This window comes from Raphanus sativus, chromosome 4, assembly GCF_000801105.2.
Source record: "Raphanus sativus cultivar WK10039 chromosome 4, ASM80110v3, whole genome shotgun sequence".
Classification (NCBI taxonomy): Eukaryota; Viridiplantae; Streptophyta; class Magnoliopsida; order Brassicales; family Brassicaceae; genus Raphanus; species Raphanus sativus.
In genome coordinates, this window is record NC_079514.1 from 1,459,805 (window position 1) to 1,482,447 (window position 22,643).

General features: G+C 35.8%; 5 protein-coding genes and 1 pseudogene across 5 annotated transcripts; 5 read left to right on the forward strand and 1 right to left on the reverse strand.

Annotated features, from left to right (window-relative positions):
- Positions 1–2,008: 2,008 nt before the first annotated feature.
- LOC108849931 (bifunctional dihydrofolate reductase-thymidylate synthase 2-like) lies at positions 2,009–3,432 on the forward strand (annotated as a pseudogene).
- A 5,270-nt stretch (positions 3,433–8,702) lies between these two features.
- On the reverse strand, positions 8,703–9,835 carry LOC108849650 (uncharacterized). Its single transcript, XM_057009580.1, has 2 exons — positions 9,689–9,835; positions 8,703–9,559 (listed from the first exon to the last, which is right to left on the reverse strand). Exon 2 carries the CDS (start codon positions 9,539–9,541, stop codon positions 8,873–8,875), a length of 669 nt encoding a protein of 222 aa, XP_056865560.1. The 5' UTR covers positions 9,542–9,559; positions 9,689–9,835; the 3' UTR covers positions 8,703–8,872.
- A 3,442-nt stretch (positions 9,836–13,277) lies between these two features.
- LOC130512009 (cyclase-associated protein 1-like) lies at positions 13,278–13,861 on the forward strand. Its single transcript, XM_057010058.1, has 2 exons — positions 13,278–13,425; positions 13,608–13,861. The coding sequence occupies exons 1-2, from the start codon at positions 13,321–13,323 to the stop codon at positions 13,794–13,796; spliced, it is 294 nt and encodes a 97-aa protein (XP_056866038.1). The 5' UTR covers positions 13,278–13,320; the 3' UTR covers positions 13,797–13,861.
- A 585-nt stretch (positions 13,862–14,446) lies between these two features.
- Positions 14,447–18,324, forward strand: LOC108851416 (glucan endo-1,3-beta-glucosidase 7-like). Its single transcript, XM_018624842.2, has 5 exons — positions 14,447–14,707; positions 14,787–15,451; positions 17,064–17,417; positions 17,542–17,803; positions 17,989–18,324. The coding sequence occupies exons 1-5, from the start codon at positions 14,647–14,649 to the stop codon at positions 18,180–18,182; spliced, it is 1,536 nt and encodes a 511-aa protein (XP_018480344.1). The 5' UTR covers positions 14,447–14,646; the 3' UTR covers positions 18,183–18,324.
- Positions 18,325–18,784: 460 nt separating this feature from the next.
- On the forward strand, positions 18,785–20,820 carry LOC108851423 (guanine nucleotide-binding protein subunit beta). The gene is made up of 6 exons (XM_057010055.1): positions 18,785–19,057; positions 19,148–19,242; positions 19,346–19,770; positions 19,854–20,214; positions 20,310–20,423; positions 20,504–20,820. Exons 1-6 carry the CDS (start codon positions 18,952–18,954, stop codon positions 20,537–20,539), a joined length of 1,137 nt encoding a protein of 378 aa, XP_056866035.1. The 5' UTR covers positions 18,785–18,951; the 3' UTR covers positions 20,540–20,820.
- A 227-nt stretch (positions 20,821–21,047) lies between these two features.
- Positions 21,048–22,440, forward strand: LOC130512007 (uncharacterized). Its single transcript, XM_057010056.1, has 6 exons — positions 21,048–21,227; positions 21,334–21,400; positions 21,477–21,599; positions 21,840–21,923; positions 22,003–22,089; positions 22,198–22,440. Exons 1-6 carry the CDS (start codon positions 21,157–21,159, stop codon positions 22,282–22,284), a joined length of 519 nt encoding a protein of 172 aa, XP_056866036.1. The 5' UTR covers positions 21,048–21,156; the 3' UTR covers positions 22,285–22,440.
- The last annotated feature ends 203 nt before the right edge of the window (positions 22,441–22,643 follow it).

Below are 22,643 nucleotides of genomic sequence, written 5' to 3' on the forward strand. Positions count from 1 at the left end.
AGATTGATGTGAACACAGCCTTTCTCCAAGGACATCTCACTGAAGAAGTGTTCATGGCACAACCGCCTGGCTTCCATGATCCGGATCGTCCATCTCATGTCTGTCGCCTGCGCAAAGCTATTTACGGACTTAAACAGGCACCTCGAGCTTGGTACTCTGAACTCAAGAAGTTTCTTCTTTCCACTGGTTTCATCAACTCTTTGTCTGATACTTCTCTCTTCATTCTTCGCCATGCTGGGAAATTTGTGTACTTGTTAGTGTACGTGGATGATATTCTCGTCACCGGTACAGACGTTGCTTTGGTTCAACAAGTAATTGATGCTCTCTTTGCAAAATTCTCCATTAAAGATCTCGGTCATCTCGGGTATTTTCTTGGTATTGAAACCATCCGCACATCTGATGGTCTCCATATGATGCAGAGGAAGTATGTCACCGACTTGTTGCAGCGCACGAACATGCTTAACGCAAAACCTGTTGCGACTCCACTTGCTGCCTCTCCGAAATTGACGCTGAACTCTGGCACTCCTCTCTCGGATCCTACAGAGTATCGTCGTGTCGTTGGTAGTCTACAATATCTTGCTCTAACCAGACCTGATGTCTCCTATGCGGTCAACCGTCTCTCTCAATTTATGCACAAGCCAACACTTGATCACTGGAATGCTGTCAAACGAGTCTTGCGTTATCTCTCGGGGACACTAAGCCATGGAATCTATCTCAAGAAGCAACAGTCCCCTCTTCTTCACGCCTACTCCGACGCTGACTGGGCTGGAGACACCGACGACTACGTCTCCACGAACGGATATCTCGTCTATCTCGGCACTCATCCTCTGTCTTGGTCATCAAAGAAACAACAAGGCGTAGCACGGTCATCTACGGAGGCTGAGTACCGTGCCGTAGCTAACACGGCAGCGGAACTCCGTTGGGTTTGTTCTCTCCTTACGGAGCTGGGTGTTGCACTTCCGAGACCACCTACTATCTACTGTGATAACATTGGTGCTACCTATCTATGTGCAAACCCGGTGTTCCACTCCCGCATGAAACACATCGCACTTGACTACCACTTTGTTCGCGGCCAAATACAGAATCATGCCCTTCGAGTTGTACATGTATCGACACACGATCAGCTAGCTGATGGGCTGACCAAACCGCTTCCGAGGACTTCCTTTCAGACTTTAAGAGACAAGATTGGTGTCACCAAGGTTCCACCATCTTGAGGGGGCGTGTTAAGGAAATACCTAAGTCACTAAGGACTTCTATGTAAATACATAACTATACTATTTGCCCTACTTGTATATATACCTTGTACACATCTAATAAACGTTTTATTCAGCTAAGTATCTATACAGTTATCACTTTAAATAAATGATCAATGTTTTTCAGATGAACATGTTTCTCATTTGAAAAACAAAAAATAAAAACAAACTTTCTCTGATCCAGCCTCTTGTTTTGTGATCTCATCTTCTTTATCTTTGCACATTTAGAACCGGAAAAACTGCAAAAATGTAACACATTATAATTATGAATAGAAACAATAATGTGGGATGTTAAATGATACTATATGTTTGTGAATATTTTGTCCTTACCATTTTCTTCTTCTTCTTCTTCTCAATGTATGCCAGAATCTCCTTCTGGCTCATGAGAGTTTCCTGTAAAGCCTAAACCCAAAAGAAGAACCCAAATTCAGTCATTATAGCGATTAGTATGTTGACTTGTTATTGTATACCTATTCTAATTACTCTAGCTAGACTCATATATATATACAGTGACGGCCCAATCCAAACTAAAGCCCTACTCAAATTAGAAAATATGTGCCCTTTTTTGTACTAACAAAACCATACAAAATTTCAGAATTTTTTTTCCTGAGCTTTAGAAAACCCATAAAAGTTTTGGACCCTAATCCACTACTTACTTTGCTTGTATCACGGGCCGGGCCTGTATATATATTCTTTTTTTTTTCAACAATATATTTTCTCTACAAGGTTAATTACTGAAACTTTAATTTAGTGGGTATGGAAAAAACATGTTTAAAAAAATGAGCTAAATATGAGAAGATATATATATATATATACACACACACTTTTAGAGAGGAAAATTTTCTGCTTTCTGATTTTTTGCAGGGCATGCCACATCAATGGACTTGTCAATGGTTGCAATTTGCTTCCCATGCGCAATGTCTCCATCCTTTTCTTATTGTTTCTCTCAACACCCTGTGGAGTTAATGGGTAACTTCAGTACAAGCTTACATTAGATTACTAATTAGCTGCTTTAAAATGTACTGTTCTCCTTTAGCTTACTTTAGAAACTGAAACTGATCTTCCTTGGTCAACATGCTCGTGTTCATCTTCCGAAATAGGTGCGCACTAAGCTTCGCGGTTTATAGCCACCTGATTCCATTTTAAAATATGTTGTATTTATCAGATTCAAGAAAAATAGTTTAGTTTATTTAAATTTTAGTGCCTAACTAAGGAATATATATGTGAATTGCTAATTACCTTGAGAACCTCAGGATTATTCCATGGACCTTTGTCGGAGCGCATACAACCTCCTTTTGTCTTCACAAGTGCAAGCGCCTCCAAGAAACTCTGGTAACTCACTGTTTACAATACAAAATTTTTTTTAATGAATATTTAAGTTTCGAAACAGAACTTACAATAGTCTTTGGGAAGATGCTATACTAATGACTGAGATCAAACTACATATACCCCAGCGGATCCAACCTGTTCATATGGAAGTAATGGAACTCAAACTTAAACTTAAATCGGTCAGCGGAACTCTGTTTTATTTGACTTGTTTTTTGTTCTGCTTCCTATGTTGATGACAACTTCTATTTGTGTTCATTCTCTGCCTTTGTCTCAGAAGTGGCTGTGTAATTTTTCTCCCAAACCATCACCATTGGCAAACCTATTAAAAGTCTCGACCTTGACAATGGCAAGCACTCTCAACGGACATGTAACCATGGCCTCAGAGCCTCAGAGAGCTTACCTGGACTCTGCCTACCGATCTCAAATTCTTCAAGGACTTAACCTTAACCACTTCTGATTCCACCAAGAAGAACGCTGTTGTAATGGGTAGGAAAACGTGGGACTCCATTCCCGCAAAGTATAAGCTGCTCTCTTGTCGCATCAACGTTGTCTTAACTCGTTCAAGCGGTGGTTTCGACATAGGCAACACAGAGAACGTTGTAACGTGCAGAAGCAAAGATTCTGCGCTAGAGTTATTAGCTGGACCTCCGTATAGTCTCTCTATCGGAAAGGTGTTTGTGATAGGAGGTGGTGAGGTCTTGAGTGAGTCGTTGAACGGGCTGAGATGTGAAGCTATCCACTTAACTGAGATTGATACGCGCATTGAATGTTATACGTTTATTCCCGCGGTTGATAGTTCTGCATGTCTGAGTCTGAGTCAGTCGGTGCTAAGTCAGTCGCTTCTCTGAGTTTTAGCAACACATTTTTTTCTTCCTATCTATTTAGCCATTTTGTTAAGTATATTCCTATAGGTACACAGATATGTATGCTGATTATAGTGGCCAAGGGTTTGATCAGCTCTTAGATGTAGTTAACAAGATCAAAAACAATCCTGATGAGCGCCGGATAATAATGTCAGCTTGGAATCCTTCTGACCTTAAGCTGATGGAACTTCTTCCTTGGCACATGTTTGCTCAGTTTTATGTTGCAAATGGAGAGCTTTCGTGTCAAATGTATCAGCGCTCAGCTGATATCAGTCTTGGTGTACCGTTTAACAGGCCTTCATACTCACTTCTTACATGCATCCTCGCTCATGTATGTGGTATGCTCATGTTTACAAGAACCCTGTTAGGCCTCTACAAGAGAAACTTGAGAACCCGCCAAAACCTTTTCCTGTGAGTATATATCCACACATGATCTTTGATGAATGCATAAGCTTCCAACTGTTAGTTCATTGCAACTATATCCTTATTATATTTGGACTCTTTACAGGTTTTGAAGATAAAACCAGAGAAGAAACATATAGATTCTTTTGTCTATGATCCTCACAAGAAAATAGATATGAAAATGGCGGTTTAGACCAAAAACAGAGTTCTGGATTTGCTAATTAAAATTTGAATCAAAATCTTTCATGTGATGATGTTGAACCTTTGGAGTTCCTTGACATCCAAGAAGGTTTAGTTTTCTTTGTATGATAAGATTTTTAAGATAGAATTGAAATGCATCTAAACCTAATGACAAAGCCAATTGCTAAGCAGTTGGTTTATAGACAAGAGAACAGTTGATGGTGGAGATTGTTCCCACGGAAATAAGGTGTTTCTTGTATGTGACGTTTCTTTTATTTAAACTTCGTGAGATTTTAATATTTGTTTCCATAATCCTTGACACTTATCACCATGCAGCTTAGTAAAAGTTAGTAATCAGCTTTTTATCAATAGTTTTCAAAGCACTATACGCTGAAAAGAGATCTAGAAAATATCCAAAAGGTATTTATATTTCATCCAACAAAATATCTAGAAAATTCTGGTGAGAGGAGGTTAATTGATTCGGTTAATAATACAAGATATGTTATGCTAAAGGAAATATTCGAGTGATGTTTTGTATATGCACCAAAAAAGAACAATACTTAGGTTCACCCCTAAGGTGAACTTATAAATTCACTTCTTTCCTTATTTCAATCAGATTGCCATAAACATTAGAGTTATTCTTGGGTTCACCCCCTATGGTCCAACCAATAGAAATTTGTCATTTTAGATTCAATATCTTTTAATTAAGGAAACAAATAGTTTGTCAAATTATATTATTTTTTCAAAATAAAATTTAAAAATAAATAAAAATAGTATATAAAAATGAATTAAAAAACTTAATGTTGTCAACAAAACACTAAACCCTAAACTCTAATACTAAACCCTAAACTCTAATCATAAACCCTAAACCCTTGGGTAAACCATAAACCCTTGGAAAAAACACTAAACATGTTGTCAACAAAACACTAAACCCTAAACTCTAATCCTAAACCCTAAACCCTTGGATAAACCCTAAACCCTTGGGTAAACTCTAAACCCTTGGGTAAACCCTAACCCTTGGAAAAACACTAAACATTTGCATAAATTCTAAACTATAAATCTTAAACACTAAACTCCAGATCTTATAAATAAATATTTTTTAAAATAATCTTTATTGAGAACTATTGTTATTTTTATTTATTTAATCTTTTTATTTATTTTAAAAGCATAATATAATTTGGCAAGTTATTTTTGTTTTCTTAATTAAAAGATATTAGATTTAAAATAACAACTTTCTATTGGTTGGTGAACCTTGGTGAACCTAAAGGTTCACCCTAGGGGGTGAACCCAAGAAAAAGTCTAAACATTAATATCACATTATAAATAAATTATAAATTACAAAAAGTAAATTTTAAATCATAAACTCTAAATTCAAATCCTAAATCCAAATTTTAGATTTTAAATTTTAAACCAAACCCTAAACCCTAAATCCAAACCTATACCCTAAACCCAAACTATATACCCTAAATCCTAAATCTAAATTTAATTTCTAGACCCTAAACCCAAACCATAAACCCTAAACCCAAACTCTAAACCCTAAATCCTAAACCTTAAACCCAAACTGTAAACCATAAACCCGAACTCTATACACTAAAATGTATTTGAAAATACATTTGATGATCATTAACCATTTGAGTTTATGATTTACATTTTGGGTTTAAGGTTTAGGATTTAGCGTTTAGAGTTTGGGTTTAGGGTTTAGAGTTTGAGTTTAGGGTTTATGATTTGAGTTTAGGGTTTAGGATTTAAATTTAGATTTAAGATTTAGGGTATAGGTTTGGGTTTAGGGTATAGGTTTGGGTTTAGGGTATGGTTTAAAATTAAAAATCTAAGATTTGGGTTTAGGTTTCGAATTTAGAGTTTATGATTTAAAATTTACTTCTTTTATAATTTATAATTTATTTATTTATATGACATTAATATTTATGGCAATATAATTGAAATAAGGAAAGAAGTGAATTCATAAGTTCACCTCTGGGGTGAACCCAATTATTGTTCCAAAAAAAAATGTTTTGTATATGCATGTTGCATGGCAGCTAATGAATGGTTCGTGCTAACCCTAAAATAGACAATACGTTTCATATGGCACATATTCTGCTTCCTCAATTTTGACATGTCGTGTATGATTTTTATTTTTTTTGGACAACACATGTCGTGTATGATATATATGCATATATCTCTTGAATTATTGGATACCTTTTTTACATTTTTATCATTATATAATTTATATGATGACTAGAAAATAGAAATTCACATTCTAACTGATTTTTTTTGTATAAGATATATATATATACATACATATTTATATATATTTTGTAAAGAAAAAATATCTTTACAAACTAGACTAAGTTCAAATGGTGTCTATTACTATACCTCACGGTGTATGTAATATAAAATAAGATAATAAACCAAAATTCATGCTACTTTTCTATAATAGAGTGAAAGGAAATTATAATAATCTACTAATCACATGCGTTAAACGTATAAAAATAGAGTAAACAAACTAATAATTTTCTATATTATAAAATTTAATTGGTTCCTTACAGGCTCCTGTCGATCTCACGTGTATTGGTCATTCTCATTAGATACTGTAGGTATGCATCGATCTTTTCTTATCCGATCGAGCATATCTTGTCTCTTGCACCTTTCCAGATATTGGTTCCTATACGTCAGATACTTTCTGACGTAGTTTCTCAAAGGAAATCATATTTTTTTATTTATATTATCAATCTTATAACAATAATTAGAATTTTATATCGTTGAGTGCGTTAGCTTTATAAAATATTATAGGATGGTATTATGTTTTCCAGTGTTAAAAGTTAGTGAAATAATATAAAAACAATCACTAAAATTAATAACAAAGAAGTCGTGAAGAAAAGTTGTTTTTATAACAATTAATAATAGAAAATAGGATAAAACAATTGATAATAGAAAGAAATATTTTTCTTTGTTTCTCGCTCAGTAAAAACCAAAAAAAAAAATCCGTGTATAAATCAGTATTCTTCAGAATTTACCAATTTTGTCGCCGGACATGCATGTTTGGAATTAAGTGTTACGTAATTCATATGTTAGCATAAACCTCAAGCATATCTATCCGATATACCTAATAAAACTGAGACCAAGATAAGATACACTTGTGTTGGGCATATGTGGTTGAGGTTTATGCTAACAAATAATTAAGTGTTTGCTTCTTTAATAGCTAGTTCAAGTATCAAAGAATCAATACTCGTGTTGGCTTGTCAATAGCAAATATGCTATTGTTGCATGGAGATAATAAGTTATGGGATTTTTGAAAATTCCCAATGAGACCAAGATCGATGACGTGAGAACATATATAATACCAACAATTCCCTCCATAATGTATTTTATTCCCTTTATACACAACCCTAATCCCTAAATAACGGTATCCAGCATTTAGAAACATCGTTTATGTGCTTTTCTATTTACTTTATATCTGTTCTCTCTCGATTAAGAACCAACTAGTACAACGAATATTCGTTTATCGACTAGTGTAACTGTGTAAACTAACCACATTCGCTGTATCACATAAAAATCTAAACTCGAGGCGTGTTAATAGCGTGTACTCGAGATTCAGCCCTTGTGATCAGTATTTAACGTTCCACCGTCATTGTCAGTATATGCCCACATCGATCCTCGGCCTGTGCATTCCACATTCTTCAGACGAAGTCGTTGTAAAATTCGAAAGACGTGTCTATGTAGAGAGTTTCCTTCTTCCAAAAGCTCATTTATTGAAAAACTGAGAAAGCTCAACCATATCAAAAATGATCCAATAAGTCAAGAACAATATTTGAGATTTAAAATAACATTTACCTTAACATAGTTAATTTCTTAAAAATTGAGCTGGCATATGTTTTCTTTAATTTCTTTACATGGATCATAGTGTATTTCTTTCTTTATTTTTGTCGTGACTTTTTTAGGGGTATCATACATGGGCGGAGGCAGAACTTTTTTTTGTAGGGAGTAAGTAAAATTGTTCTATGAATTATGAGTATATTTGCTAAAACAATGGGGCATTTTGAGCTTATTCAATATTTTTCATTAAAACTTTGAAAAGTTATTGGGGTCAGATGCTCTATCTGATAGAATATGTTCCGCCACTGGTATCACAGATTGAGTGTTTTATCACACATTCGATCATAATTGTTAGTTTATATTTTATTAACTCAAATAAAATAAATATTTTAAATCAAACAATAAACTATTAATATATGTCAAAGTTTTTTTTATCAAAATAGATATTTATTATTGTGTTAAAATTTAAAATATTTTTAAAAATATCTTTACACAATTTTTTGCTTGATTAATATTTAATTTTAAATTATTTTATATCTTCATTTTTTTATCTTGTGTAATAGAAAATATAATTTTTAGATAACAAAACAATCTATATAATAATTAACTCTTTAAAAATATATATATATATGTTTTTGTTTTGACAATTTTATCATGTTAAATTATAATCAATTATCTAATATAACATATAAATTTAATATTATTGATATAAAATTCTTTTTTAATTATATATAAAATTCACTAAAGGTGCGAATAACATTAACCAGTTTAAGAATTTAAGTTTTAACATGAGAGTTCGAATGCAAAAAAAAATATTATTTCTCTTAATTTAATTCATATCAATTAAAAAGTAAAGGTAAGATCCGATATCATTTGTATTATTTACTTAAATAACGCTAAAGGTTTACAAGCGTTAAGACTTAAGATACATAGGTTTACTAAGGCAAAGCTACAAGATTATGAAATGTTTTGAAACAGAGCATATCCAAGTTTATAACCAAAAGAAAGAAAGCATTCAGAATCAAAGAGGAGCTAGATTATCAAGTGTTCTTCATCCTTCTGAATCCTCTTTTGCCTCGCGATGAAGGCTTCAATCTTTGTCCTAAACTGTTCGTTGCTCATTCTATCTTCTGCTTTCTTAGCTCTCACCACTACTTTCTTGTCCGAATCACAAATCCTCAGATGCTTCTCCGACGCATTCCTCTTCATGATTCTCCCACCACTTGTACTCTCGAGCGGGTGAACCACCTCAAACGCTTTCTGCGTTTGGCTTCTCTCGAAACTAACCCTTTTCACTCCACTCGGCTTCTTAGGCTGTTCTATTTTCGTGTTCTCATAAACTTCGGACCTCTTCTTCTCACTCTCGTGAAGAAACTCTTGGTAAAGATCGTTGCTTACAGCTTCTGTTGTCTTTGAGACAGGCTCGTGAGCTGAGTTGTATCGTCTAGATATCGCAAAAAGAGTAATTACAATTGCGTTCCCGATGAAGAAAACGAATCTCTGGCTAACGAGAAACTCTGCTGCTTCCCTGAAAATGTCAGTGGAGAGTCTCACTGAAGGGAAAGAGAGTTTGGAGATCAAGATTAGAAGAAGAATCAGTTCGATGAGTCTGAATAAACTTTTGAATGATCTTATTGTTTGGAAGTTCAAGATTCCTCTCGGTTTCTTCATCTTTAAGTGTTGAAACTGAACTGAGTCCATTATGATATTTTTTCAGTACTACAAAACAGAAAGAAAAAAACAAGGAAAGTTCTTTTTTTGTATCAAAGGGAATGTATGTGTGTAGTTAATAATTTAAGGTCGCTAGAAAGAAGTGATAGTTTCAGAAAAGAAGTGAGACGCAGAGACCTTTTCTACCAAGAAATGAAACAGAGGAAGAAGAACAATAGTCATGGTGAACAATGACAAACAGAGAAGAAGAAAAACTGAGGAATCTTTGTTGAAAATCTCTGTTTTTATATGTTTTCTTCTTCTTCTTAGGTTTGTTGTATCTTGTTGGTTTTGTGTTGGTTTCATTCTTATTTATAGACCATGGAATAATTATTTTCAATATTTTTTAATTGCACATTATTTCATAGACTACTCAATAATAATTATTGCTTGTGACAAAAAAAAAACTCCATAATAATTATTGCAATAACTTTTTCTGAAAAAAAAACATGGAAATAAATTGCACATTTTTTCTTATCTTAAATTGTGACCATCATAATAGTTTTTTAATGGTTTTTTATTTATCCACAACATTATTCCCAGTGCTCCCAAAAGTTGTTCTTGCTATTTTGTTCATCGCCCATGAGGCCATGACTAATCACATCTTCTTCTTATTCCCTGCTCTGCTTTGATCATTTATTCGATTTTCTTCAGACATACAATTACTTTTGGTTATTCACTTTTATATAAGATGTGAAGTTTATTTTCTTCTAATTCCAAACACTTGAATGAATATGTAGGCAATCAATCTTTTAAGTTTTCTTATAAATATACAATATATCTATGTCTAATTACATCCACATGCAAGTGTAAACTATAATAATTGTTTTTAGTTAGTTAAGAAATGTTATCTTCGCTGGTCTTCTAATTTTTAAGTGTTCAAATGATCAATATGATTGCTGATATTTGACTTAGTTAATAAAACGCAAAACACAAACAATATAGGGAAATTAAAGAAACCATGAGTTTTATATTTATGAGTCTTCGGTTCTAGTTAGTTTCTTACCCAACAGTAACTTATATAGTTAGGGAGGTTATTTCGGTTGATTATATTGAGAAGCTTTATTAAAGTTTAGTCGATAAGAAAAGCAAATTAACAGTGATAACCTTTTCCTGTTTTTTTTTTCATTTTGCTACTCTTAAAAGATAAAATATAAAGAAGCTGAAAAGCCATTATGTCTTGAATGCAAGGAGCTCTTTTTTTTGTTAAGTGTTGTTCTGAAATGTTTAGCTGTTTCAATGTATAGTCTAAAGTGATAATAAAACTTGAATTGATGGTCTAATGCAATTTTAACTCTTTAAAGGTAAAACTAAAAGATAATTTAAAGCCCTTTTTCTTGTTTTTTTTTCTTCTGCTAAACAGCCCTTTTTTCTTGTTTCTGATTAAAAAAAGTTAAAAATAATAATTAAGTAACACCTTCACCAAAATATTTATTAAAAAAAGACATTAAATTCTGTATACAAAATTTTCAAAATTATATGCAAGGGTTAGTAAAAGAATCAAATAAACAAAATATACTGGATTTAAAGAGAATAACCTTCATGAGTTTATATTTAATATACTGACATCAAATAACCAAAACTCATCACAGACCAGAAAAGGTTAATATCCCACAAAAATTTATTAAAAACATTAGGATATACATTCCACATATTATGCAGATTTAATGCCACAATATATATGATTATCTTCTAGCAGAAAGTCCATTTGGCAATACATATGGAACACTTAATGATAGTGATTTCCTTCTTCACTAAGACATGCTCAACATTTTACCCTTTTCGTCTCTCTTTAATAATTTATGAACTTTAAATTTGCTTTTCCATAACATGAAAGACCCCATCTTCTAAAATCAATGCAATCAATATCTCCTTTTTAGAGTTTTTGACTCAACTATATGAACTTTTTGTGGCTGCTGGTTAAGTTGAATAAACTCTCTAATTTCATTAGATTATCCATTTGTTTTGTATAATTTGTATCATCCAAAGCCAAAATGGTCTCTTCTCTTCTCTTCTTTTCTTTTAAAGATTTTTGGCGTTTAATACAAATTTCAAAGTGAAAAGGTGGAGAAAGTCATATAACTCATGGTCCCTTGTAAAGAAAGAAAAAGAAAAGTCATATACTTATGGTCCTGGCTAAGTAGCTTTTATTTGATTCTGCAGTATATGGTTCTAGTGACACATTATCTACACATTAGTGGCCTAATCCACTGCTGAATTAATTTCTTGTAATGTAGCATGACGTTGTTTCACGATATGACGTCATAAAGTTCACTTGTATTATTTATTTATAACGAACAGAGAAAACATCAGAGAAAACATCGTAGCCATCAAATTTATTTATAACGAACAGAGAAAACATCGTAGCCATCATATTATTAGAATTATTAGAACTAAAGAGAGTAAACGACGCCAATTAGGACCGACCGTTTTGGTTGCATGACATGAGCCTCTGACATAGCTGAATCAGAATCAAACTTAACCGGATATCTACCAATGCAATGTTCCCATTGAATATTTGTATAAGCCTTGACATTGTGCGTAGAGCCACCCTAACCGCACTATTACACTTAAACCCTGACCCTAAATCAATCTGCCAAGCTTTATTTCCTTTTTCATCCTTCCCTTTGCCTCTATGTACAATATTGAGCTAAACGAAGTATTATCAAATCTATGTATCGTTGATTGCCTCCACATCTATTGGTGCTAGGCCTAGGTTCTTCTCTGGCACATTGATCATTTTATCTTTCAGATGTTTCTTGACGATGATAGGTAACGAAAAAAAAAGAAGTTTCTCAATTAAAGGAAGAACCAAAGGACCTAATGTTGCTATGTTTTTCTTATCCGGTCTCCCAGCAACACCGGTTATGTCCTTGGACAAACTCACTCCGTTTTACCGCTCTCATGGTCTACTTGTTGCACACATGGAAAAGACTGTTATCTCATATGTGCCAAATGCGTAGCCAGGAAAGATTATTTTATGAATACAGAAATTGTTAAAATATTACTTATTTAGATTGCTGTTTGATGCTCTTTGTACATTTTAAAAATCTGTGATCTCCATGTTCTGTCTAAGGGTTTTGGTGGAGTACCGTAACAAAGACGCTAATCATGTGTAATGGGCTAATATGCCTTGAAAGAACCTTACGTACCTGGTTTAAGGGGTTATGTGAAAAGTCATTACCCCTTGGGACCTGTATGGACTGCATCACGAAAACCTGCTAGTGCTCCTTCAAAAGGTCCACCTGGTGCTCCTGCTCCTCCCCCTTCACCGCTCTTCAGTTCAGAATCTTCAAAGCCATCATCATCTTCAAACCCGAAACAAGGTATGTCTGCTGTTTTCCAGTAGCTCAGCAACGGTTCTGTGACCTCAGGTAATTTTGAAGTTGTGTATATCTTCATATATCTGGTACGGTATCTGTTTGGAATGTGAATCACAAGTAGCTTACTATTCGTTTGGTTTCCAGGTCTTATATGGCAGAGATGAGAAGACAAAGAACCCTGCTGATGGATCAGGAGCAGCGAGTGCCATTGAGAAGGAAACTCATACCAGTAAACCAGCTTTTACCAAAAACTGGACCACCGAAACTGGAACTTCAAATGGGTCGCTAATGGGCTTCCTAACAAATATGATGCAAATTCTATACCATGGTAAAAACACTTTAATATGATTGTTGGCTTCTCAGTCTTATGACTCTAACTATTGTCCTTACTCATGTTTGGCTGATCTAGGGCTCAGCTCCCACAGTTTCTGTGGACAACACAACTGGATGCCAGTTAAACTAAGCAAAGACTCATTAGAGACAGCTATAACAACAGCCAAGTCGAGTGAGATCAATGTAATGGTGCCTGGTTCTTCCCCTGGTGGAGATTGGGTATGGTTTTCCTCTCCCTATCCATGAACACTATTTTTGTTTCCTCCTGATCTTCAATTTTTTTAAACTACTTCTAGAGTCTAGTTACAAAATTCAGAAGTCATTGATTACAAGCTTACTGTAACCAAGCGACTGAGTGAGGAGGGAATTATTCTTAGAATGTTTTTATCACAACATTGTAGGTGGAACATGCACCGCCTCAACAGTACAACCATGTGTTCACCGAAGGGAAGTTCGAGACAACACCGAGGTCTCGCATTCAGGTGCCTAAGCTAAGGAGAATCTCTGGTCAGTCTGGGGTTTGCTTGAACATCAAGTCTACTTTTAACTTGGCTGATTCAGGTTATAATATAAGAGAATCTGTTTGTTAGTGGTTTTAAGTTTGGAGGTTCTTTTGTTTTCTCTGTTTGTTGTGATCTCGTTTTTTCTTCGTCCTTGGGGGGTTTTGGATTTGGATTTTCTTTGCTGCTGATGAAAATGTGAACAAATATCATCGATAGCAAAAGTTGCGGTCCTAGTTTTGGAACATGCAACTTTATTTATATAAACAATTCAACATTTTTGGTTGTTGTCTTTTGTAAATGATGGGAGCGTTGGTTATAAATCTTGAGGATAAGTTTATAAATCATATCAAATGCGAATAGAATCCTTAGTCAACATAACAGTCATATATAATAATTAAGTTGGAAACTATGAAATCACTAAAAGCTAAGAATTATTGGTGGTGGTCAGTGAAACGTGAAGAATGGGTTATACACTTATGCTGGAAGTAAAAGATGGTATATGAAGTTATTCAGAGGTTTAACGTCTCCTCCTTAATTACAAGATAAGAATAAATGTTTCAACCATTTATGTAACTTTTAAATCCTACATCCTACCTAATTTTGATCAGTTTACAACCCGTCCACTAGCAGTGTTAAAAGATAACTTTTAATTCTAAATCAGGTTCACGAACCTGCTTTTGGACACAACACTTTTGTCAAAAAAGAATAAGCTCTCTTTCGAAATCTCTCTTGCAAAAAGTTTTCTTACCGGAAATTGCACTATAATATTACGGTGACTGCAGATTTAAAAACTTCAGACAAAGAAACAGAAGTCAACACGTGTAGTGTTGTGTCTTCCTTTGAAAATTCGTTTCTCTAACCGTTACAGTAAAAAAAACAACACTTATAAAACTTCCTCAAAAATCTCTCTGTGTCTCCTTCCTTCTCACTCACCATCATGGCTATCTCCATCTGCTTCTCTCTCCTCCTCATCTTCCTTTCCCAGTTCCCTTCCTCACGTAAGTATCTTCTTCAATACGACGTAGTTTCTCAAATTAGTTTCTTACTCTGTTTTTTTTTCTTCTTTGTCGTCCACAGATGCAGAGCCTTTCATCGGAGTTAACTACGGTCAAGTCGCCGACAATCTCCCTCCCCCTTCTGAAACCGCCAAGCTCCTCCAGACAACTTCAATCCAGAAAGTGAGACTCTACGGCGCAGATCCCGCCATCATCAAAGCCTTAGCCGGAACCGGCGTCGGCATCGTGATCGGCGCCGCGAACGGAGATCTTCCTTCTCTCGCCGCCGATCCCAACGCCGCCTCCCAATGGATCAGCGCCAACGTCCTCCCTTTCTACCCCGCCTCCAAGATCATCCTCATCACCGTCGGCAACGAGGTTCTGCTGTCGACAGACCCAAACCTGGCGAACCAGCTCCTCCCGGCGATGCAGAACGTCCAGAAAGCGCTCGAGGCGGCGTCGCTCGGCGGGAAAATCAAGGTGTCGACGGTGCACGCGATGTCGGTGCTTGGTGTCTCGGAACCGCCGTCTTCCGGTTCGTTCGCGTCCGGTTATCAAGCCGGTTTAAAGGGTGTTCTGCAGTTTTTGAGCGACACCGGCTCGCTTTTCGCTGTCAATCCCTACCCGTTCTTCGCTTACCAAAGCGATCCGAGACCTGAAACGCTGGCGTTTTGCCTCTTCCAGCCTAATGCGGGTCGACCCGATCATAACACCGGGATCACGTACATGAACATGTTCGATGCTCAGGTAAAATTAATTACAGCTGGGTCCACACTTTTACGAGTCTTGTTCTTGTGTAAAACTAGTTATGAATTTGGTGGACTGTTTCATATCTACTGATCTAGTTAGACGTCAAAGCATAGTTTAGCTAGGCTAGTTAGTTTCGAGTTAGAGCATCTCCAATGTATTACTCCAAATTTTATTCCAAAATGATGCAATTCCAAAATAGAGTAAGGTTTTACTCCAATGTATTACTCCATTTTTTACTTCAAAAATAGTTAATAATTGTTAGTAATATTTTATACTTATAAAAGTTTACCAATTAACCCCAACTATTTTATGTTTGCAAAAATGTCTTAAAATATAATTTATTTAAATTGAATATTTATTATTAAAAGGTACAAAAAATCATAAAAATAGAATAAAACATAATATATAAGTTGGTTCAATAATAAGTATTAGAATATTCTTCCCACAAATGATCAACTAATGCATTTCGTAATAAAAAAATGAGCTTCTTTATCTTTGATATTCCTAAATCGAGCAAGCAAATTTTGAAGCCGGACATTTAAATCACTTATTTTATGTTATTTTTATTTTATATTATTTATGTTGTTTAATTATGTTATGCATTTTATGTCAAATTATTAAATAATAAAATATCTTATTTTTCATGTTATTTTTTCATTTTAAAATATTATTTAAGTAAGAAATAAGAACATTAAAAATTTAAAGGACCATTTTATAAATAAAAAAAGTTCAACTCCAAAATGGAGTAATGTGTAAGATTACTCCATAAATAGAGTAACTCTAGCCATTACTCTATTTTGGAGTTGAAAATGGAGTGGGGTTGGAGAGGATTTTACTCTAAAATAATGTTTGGAGTAGAAAATGGAGCAGGGTTGGACATGCCCTTATGTATTGTTGTGTGACGCACAAAGATGAAAGATCATAATTATAGTAATTGGCAGTATTCACGTGGACGAATATATAGTATGACATCTAGGTTTTAAATATTTTTTATTTTGTATATGATTTTCTTTGCACTAGATTGCAGCAAGGAACTTATTCTGTCGGTCATATTACTTTTCCACTTAGAAGGAATCTATATTCCTCTATATTCTCTTATTATATAGTACAAAAGACAGTTGTTCGCTTTGCATGATACGGCTTTATACATACGTGCCGTATATGTCTGAATCTACTACGCTAACACACAATGTCTCTCTTTTTAGTACCTGCTTATTAGTTTTGTTACTGTGGCTTTGTAGTTTTTTTTGTTTTTGTTTTGAACACTGTGGCTTTGTAGTATTGAAAATCTTAAATATATTATTCTATTCCATACGTTTTTAATAATCACCATCTCAAGGAACTAGCATGCGTGACGATGACATGTAGTCAGTCGTGTACTGACTTGTCTGACATGCTGGATTCGCACTAGTTTATTTACTTATTTTAGATGTTTCTTGAAACACTTGTTTGCACTCGTAATCATCAACAAGCAGCATTGACCAAAATTCGTAATATATATCTAACATAATGGAAGAGGAAAAGAAAATGGTGCTCTTCAGGTCATTATATGACGTGTTTGTCTTTGCTTGAAACACACGTTATAGTCTATCTGTTTCATCGTCCACAGGTAGATGCGGTTCACTCGGCTTTGAAATCAATGGGATTCGAAAAGGTGGAGATCGTGGTGGCGGAAACAGGTTGGGCTTCACGAGGGGACCCCAACGAAGTTGGACCTAGCGTGGATAATGCCAAAGCTTACAACGGAAACCTAATAGCTCATCTAAGGTCAATGGTTGGCACACCTCTAATGCCTGGAAAGTCCGTCGACACTTACATTTTCGCACTCTATGATGAGAACCTGAAGACTGGACCATCTTCTGAACGGGCCTTTGGGCTTTTCAAAACCGATCATTCCATGGCCTATGATGTAGGCCTTGCCAAGAGTAGTACTGGTAGTAGTAGCAGCAACAGTAGTAGTCAGGTTAGATAATCTTGATCCCATTTGACTAGAATGCTGGCTGCTTTGTGATTACAGTTAACAAATGATTTTTTTTTACAATACTAAAAGTTGGGGTTTTATGTTTTTTTCTATATAACTAAATCAGACGCCATCGGGAAAAGTGACGTCAACGGGGTGGTGTGTACCAAAGAAAGGTGCCACGGATGAGCAGTTGCAATCGAGCATTGATTGGGCGTGCGGACAAGGAATAGATTGTGGGCCGATACAACCAGGAGGAGCTTGTTTTGAGCCAAACAATGTGGCGTCACATGCAGCCTTTGCAATGAATATGTATTTTCAAAAGTCTCCTAAAAGGACTACAGATTGTGATTTCTCTCAAACCGCAACAATCACCTCCCAAAACCCTAGTATGTTTTTTCTCCCCCTTAGCTCTCACACCCTAATTAAAGAGGACCACATCATTGAGCCATGGGTCTGAAAATATATGAGAGAGACCGCATGAATGTCATTTTGAGTATTTGCTCCACTTAACAATGTAAAAATGCACATATACTAATTGGTTTCTCCTTATCTTGAATTTGATTTTTGATAGGTTATAACAGTTGCGTCTATCCTGGAGGTGGAGGAGGAGGAGCAGGAAGTGCAGGAGTAATGAACAAATATGTGAACTCAGACAAATTAGAGAGCAAAAAGAATGGAGCAGTAGAACCAAAAGTTTATTCTTCTCTATCTTTTCTAATCATCATTATGTCCCTAATCCTCCATGTATATGTAATGGGGCGATAAGCTTCATGGGGTAGTTTAATTATCTACTACTCTTTACTTCTTGTGTTCCACACTCCTTTGTATTTGCGTAATCAAGTTGTGTTATTAGTCTTGTAATAGTTATCACACATTTTCTATAAATAATATTTTATTGTAGTTGTAACGGCTATGTCCTCACTTGACAGACTTGTTTCCGTTGATCTGAATATTTAACTAGAATAAATCCCATGTACCTCTTTTAAAAAAATAATATAGTCTTTTTTCCTCGAACATATTTCGTTTTTGTAAATAATATAGTCTAATCTTGGTTATGCATAGAAATGACAGATAACGATGATATAAATGCAATTTATGGACATGATTCTGCTCTCGAATTTTGCATCACGACTTGAAAAAATGTATAATACATAAGTTACAGATAACTCTTCATTCTAATACATAAAGCATTAACGAAAAATCAGAAGCAAATAATTAATTAGCGGGAAAGGGGTAACAGAACCTGAAGAAGCTCTCAAACGACGCCGTTCATGTATTGTGTTGTGGGGGGTCCACTTTTAATATGCCAGATGGGAACAGTAAATCGTGGGTTTACTCTGACAGAAGCATCAACAAAGACAACAACTACACCAAAGCCTGTCTTGACTACTTCAGCGTTCCTCTGATTCCACCAAATCCTCTCTCTCTCTAAGGCTCGATCTCCCTCCCTCTCAAAATCATGAAACTTCCTCTCTTCTAGAACACACACACCCCAAAATCAAGACTCTTGCTCAAGTCTTAAAAAACTGGAAAAATGTCCGTCTCCGAGCTCAAAGAACGCCACGCCGTCGCTACAGAGACCGTTAACAACCTCCGTGACAGGCTTAGACAGAGACGCATCCAGCTCCTCGATACCGATGGTTCGTTCCCTTCTTCTCCTTCTTCACTATCCATCTGTAATGATTCTTCTTAGATCTGTTTTGCTTTCTTTACGAATTGAATTTCGGCAGTGGCCAAGTATTCACTAGCTCAGGGTCGCTCCCCAGTGAAGTTCGGAGCAACAGATCTGGTTTGTTGCCGTACTCTTCTAGGACACACCGGAAAGGTAAGTAAGAAGTTCGATCTTATCCTCCAGAGTGTGCTCCTTTATGGAGTTCTGTAGCTTTGTGATTAAATGTTTAGTGTAACCAATCTTGAAAGCTTCATAGGTTTATTCTTTGGACTGGACGCCTGAGAGGAACAGGATCGTAAGTGCATCACAAGACGGGAGGCTAATCGTGTGGAACGCTCTAACGAGTCAGAAGACTCACGCTATTAAACTCCCTTGCGCCTGGGTGATGACGTGTGCCTTCTCTCCAAACGGTCAGACGGTCGCCTGTGGTGGGTTAGACAGCGTGTGTTCCATCTTCAGTCTCAGCTCAACCGCTGACAAGGACGGAACTGTACCGGTCTCGAGGATCCTCAGTGGTCACAGAGGGTATGTTTCGTGTTGTCAGTACGTCCCGAATGAGGATACTCATCTTATCACCAGCTCAGGTGATCAGACATGTGTCTTGTGGGATGTCACTACTGGTCTCAAAACTTCTGTCTTCGGCGGTGAGTTTCAGTCTGGACATACTGCTGATGTACTAAGGTAAATGAATGTTTGCTTCCATGATTCCATCTGCTTGCTTTAACTCATGCCCTTATGCACCCCTATTGTGCCTCCCTTTACAGTGTTTCAATCAGTGGATCAAACCCGAACTGGTTCGTATCTGGTTCGTGTGATACCACTGCGTGTTTGTGGGACACGCGAGCTGCAAGCAGAGCTGTGCGGACGTTTCATGGGCACCAAGGAGATGTGAATACTGTTAAGTTTTTCCCGGATGGGTATAGATTTGGGACTGGATCAGACGATGGGACATGCAGGTTGTATGATTTGAGGACTGGTCACCAGCTCCAAGTGTATCAGGCACATGGTGATGGCGGTGGGAAATTACCTGTGACATCCATCGCATTCTCTGCCTCCGGGAGGCTTCTTTTCGCTGGCTACGCTAACAACAGCACTTGCTATGTTTGGGATACTCTCTTGGGAGAGGTAAGCTAAGTGTATACTATTTAAGTATTGAGTGGTGAGAGTTAGTTTTTTTCTTCTTTTTTTTTGCCTCATTGTGATGTGTATTTTTCTTGTAGGTTGTGTTGGATTTGGGGGAACTGCAGGATTCACACAAGAACCGGATAAGCTGTTTGGGGATGTCAGCAGATGGAAGTGCCTTGTGTACAGGAAGTTGGGATTCAAATCTAAAGGTTAGTAGTGTCTTTGATCCTCAGATATATTATGATTTTTTGAATAAGGATAGAATCAACATTTGATTGAATACACACAGATATGGGCGTTTGGAGGGCACAGGAGAGTGACATGAAGAAGACAAAACAAACACACCTAAAAGAGTCTTTTGTCTCAGTTCTTGTGGTTTTGGTTTATATATTCTGTATTGTGGAAGTTGTATAACCTCTTACCCTTGTGGAAAATAGTGGAGTTGTGTTAGAAAGGATCAAACAGTTAACCTTGTTTTAGTGTGCTTTAGATTTATTTATTCTTCATTTACCTTTACTAAACCTGTGTCACTGTATCTTCTAAATTTGTACTATATTTCTGAATTTGTTACTTAAAATTATTATGAGAAAATTTGAAGTATATCAATTTATATGTTTGATCAAAGCAAATTCTTTTGGACATTTACATGGTCAACCCCATTATAAAAGTTAAAAAAAAAAAGACTTTTGATAGTAATAATGTAGAGAAGGAGGGTAAATATACTGCTTTGAAGAAAAAAAAAATGAAACATTAAGAAAAGTCTTTAGTTTATATATTTCTGGTCTTGTGCTTATAAACAAGATTAAAGTTAATTAATTAAATATTCTATTCCTTTTTGTTTCGGGCATAAATAAATTATTGATTCGCCGTGTCCTGTCTCTCGAGTTACGGCGGTGTAGAACCCTAATTCTCTGCCTCCTTTTCGCCGCCGACTCTAGAGTTATGAAGGTCTTTCATCTCGACGGCGAAAACACACTCTCTGTTTCTCTCTTCTCCGATGTTACTAACTCCAAGTACTCTCCCTCTCTCTCTCTCTCTCTCTCTCTCTCGATTCCCTCTTGCTTCAGTTTCTCAGTTACCTCTTTTTCTCAATTTCTTGAGCCTGTTTATTGTGATCAGGGAGCTCTTGAACTCGATTCTAGATGGAAGTCTGAAGCTTGAAGTCTCATTTCTCAATGCCTTACTCGTAAGTTCTTCTTGTTTAGGTTTCGTTGATCTTAATTAATTAATATAATGAATTGTGTGTTTTTTTTTATAATCAGATACCAGATGTTTTCCCTCTCTTAGCTGCCGCTCAGAAAGCACTCGTCTCCAAATCACGTGATTCGTTATCAACACGAACTCTTCATTCTGAGTTGGTCTACAACTACTCCGGATCTAAACATGTAAGCAAACAAACTTTTGCTTTGTGCTTCTGCTTCTTGTCTTGTTTCTGAGACGCAGTTTGGTCGTCTAGTTCAGTTGTTCGAGCCTATAAATCTTTACTACAACTAACTAGAGATTATTTGATTATAGTTGTTGTTAGTTTTGTTTGGAGAACAATTAGTTGAGAGTATCTTTTACTAATCAAGTGTTTCATTACAGAACTTGTATGTTGTCTTGTTCATTTCTTCCTCCATGTTTAGATTACAGAATCGTTGAAACGATGTGGGATATCCGAGACTACTACTTACATTCTAGCTGCTCGGTTCAATGCTTCTCCCCTTGAGGTCAATCATCATCATCTCTATATTCTTTTTTTTTTCGGTTTCTATCAACTATATGACAAGCTTCGAGATAAAAAATCAGATGGAGGAGGTGGCGAAATTGATCAAAGGGATGGAGATTGACTTGGAGGAGTTAAAGACGCAAGCAAATCAAGCCCATATTTTAAAGGTAAACGTTTTGTTAACTAGTAGCTACAATTATAACCACTTTTCGTTTTTTTTGTATCCTAATGTTTTAAAAAAGTAATATAATTCAGTGACGTTTGATTCTTTTCAGCATTACAAGATAACTAGTCAAGAACTTGGGATCTCCTCTCTCGGTGATGCCATTGTTTGCCGGATCGCTGCACGCGACGCTTTGTAAAAGAAGACATCTTTCTCTGTTTATTTCTTTTTGTCACCAAACACTTTTTTTTTTTTGTAATTCATTGCATTGTTCTTCTTACGTCAGACCAAATATGGGTTTCCTAACCTCTTTATTCCCTGTCGTATGACTTAATCAGAACAAGAATCTTGCTCACGTTGGACAAGCCAAGCCACTATCACTCTCCTGTTGCAACTTAACTATAAAACAAGCAACAATTTAATAGATGAGAAGAATCATTTTTATTTTCTTTATGAACGTGTAACTACATCTTTGTAACTACAATTTAATCTGAGAAGAATCAATTTCTTTTTATTTATTTATCACTGGAACATATCAGCAATAGTGTTCCCTGAATC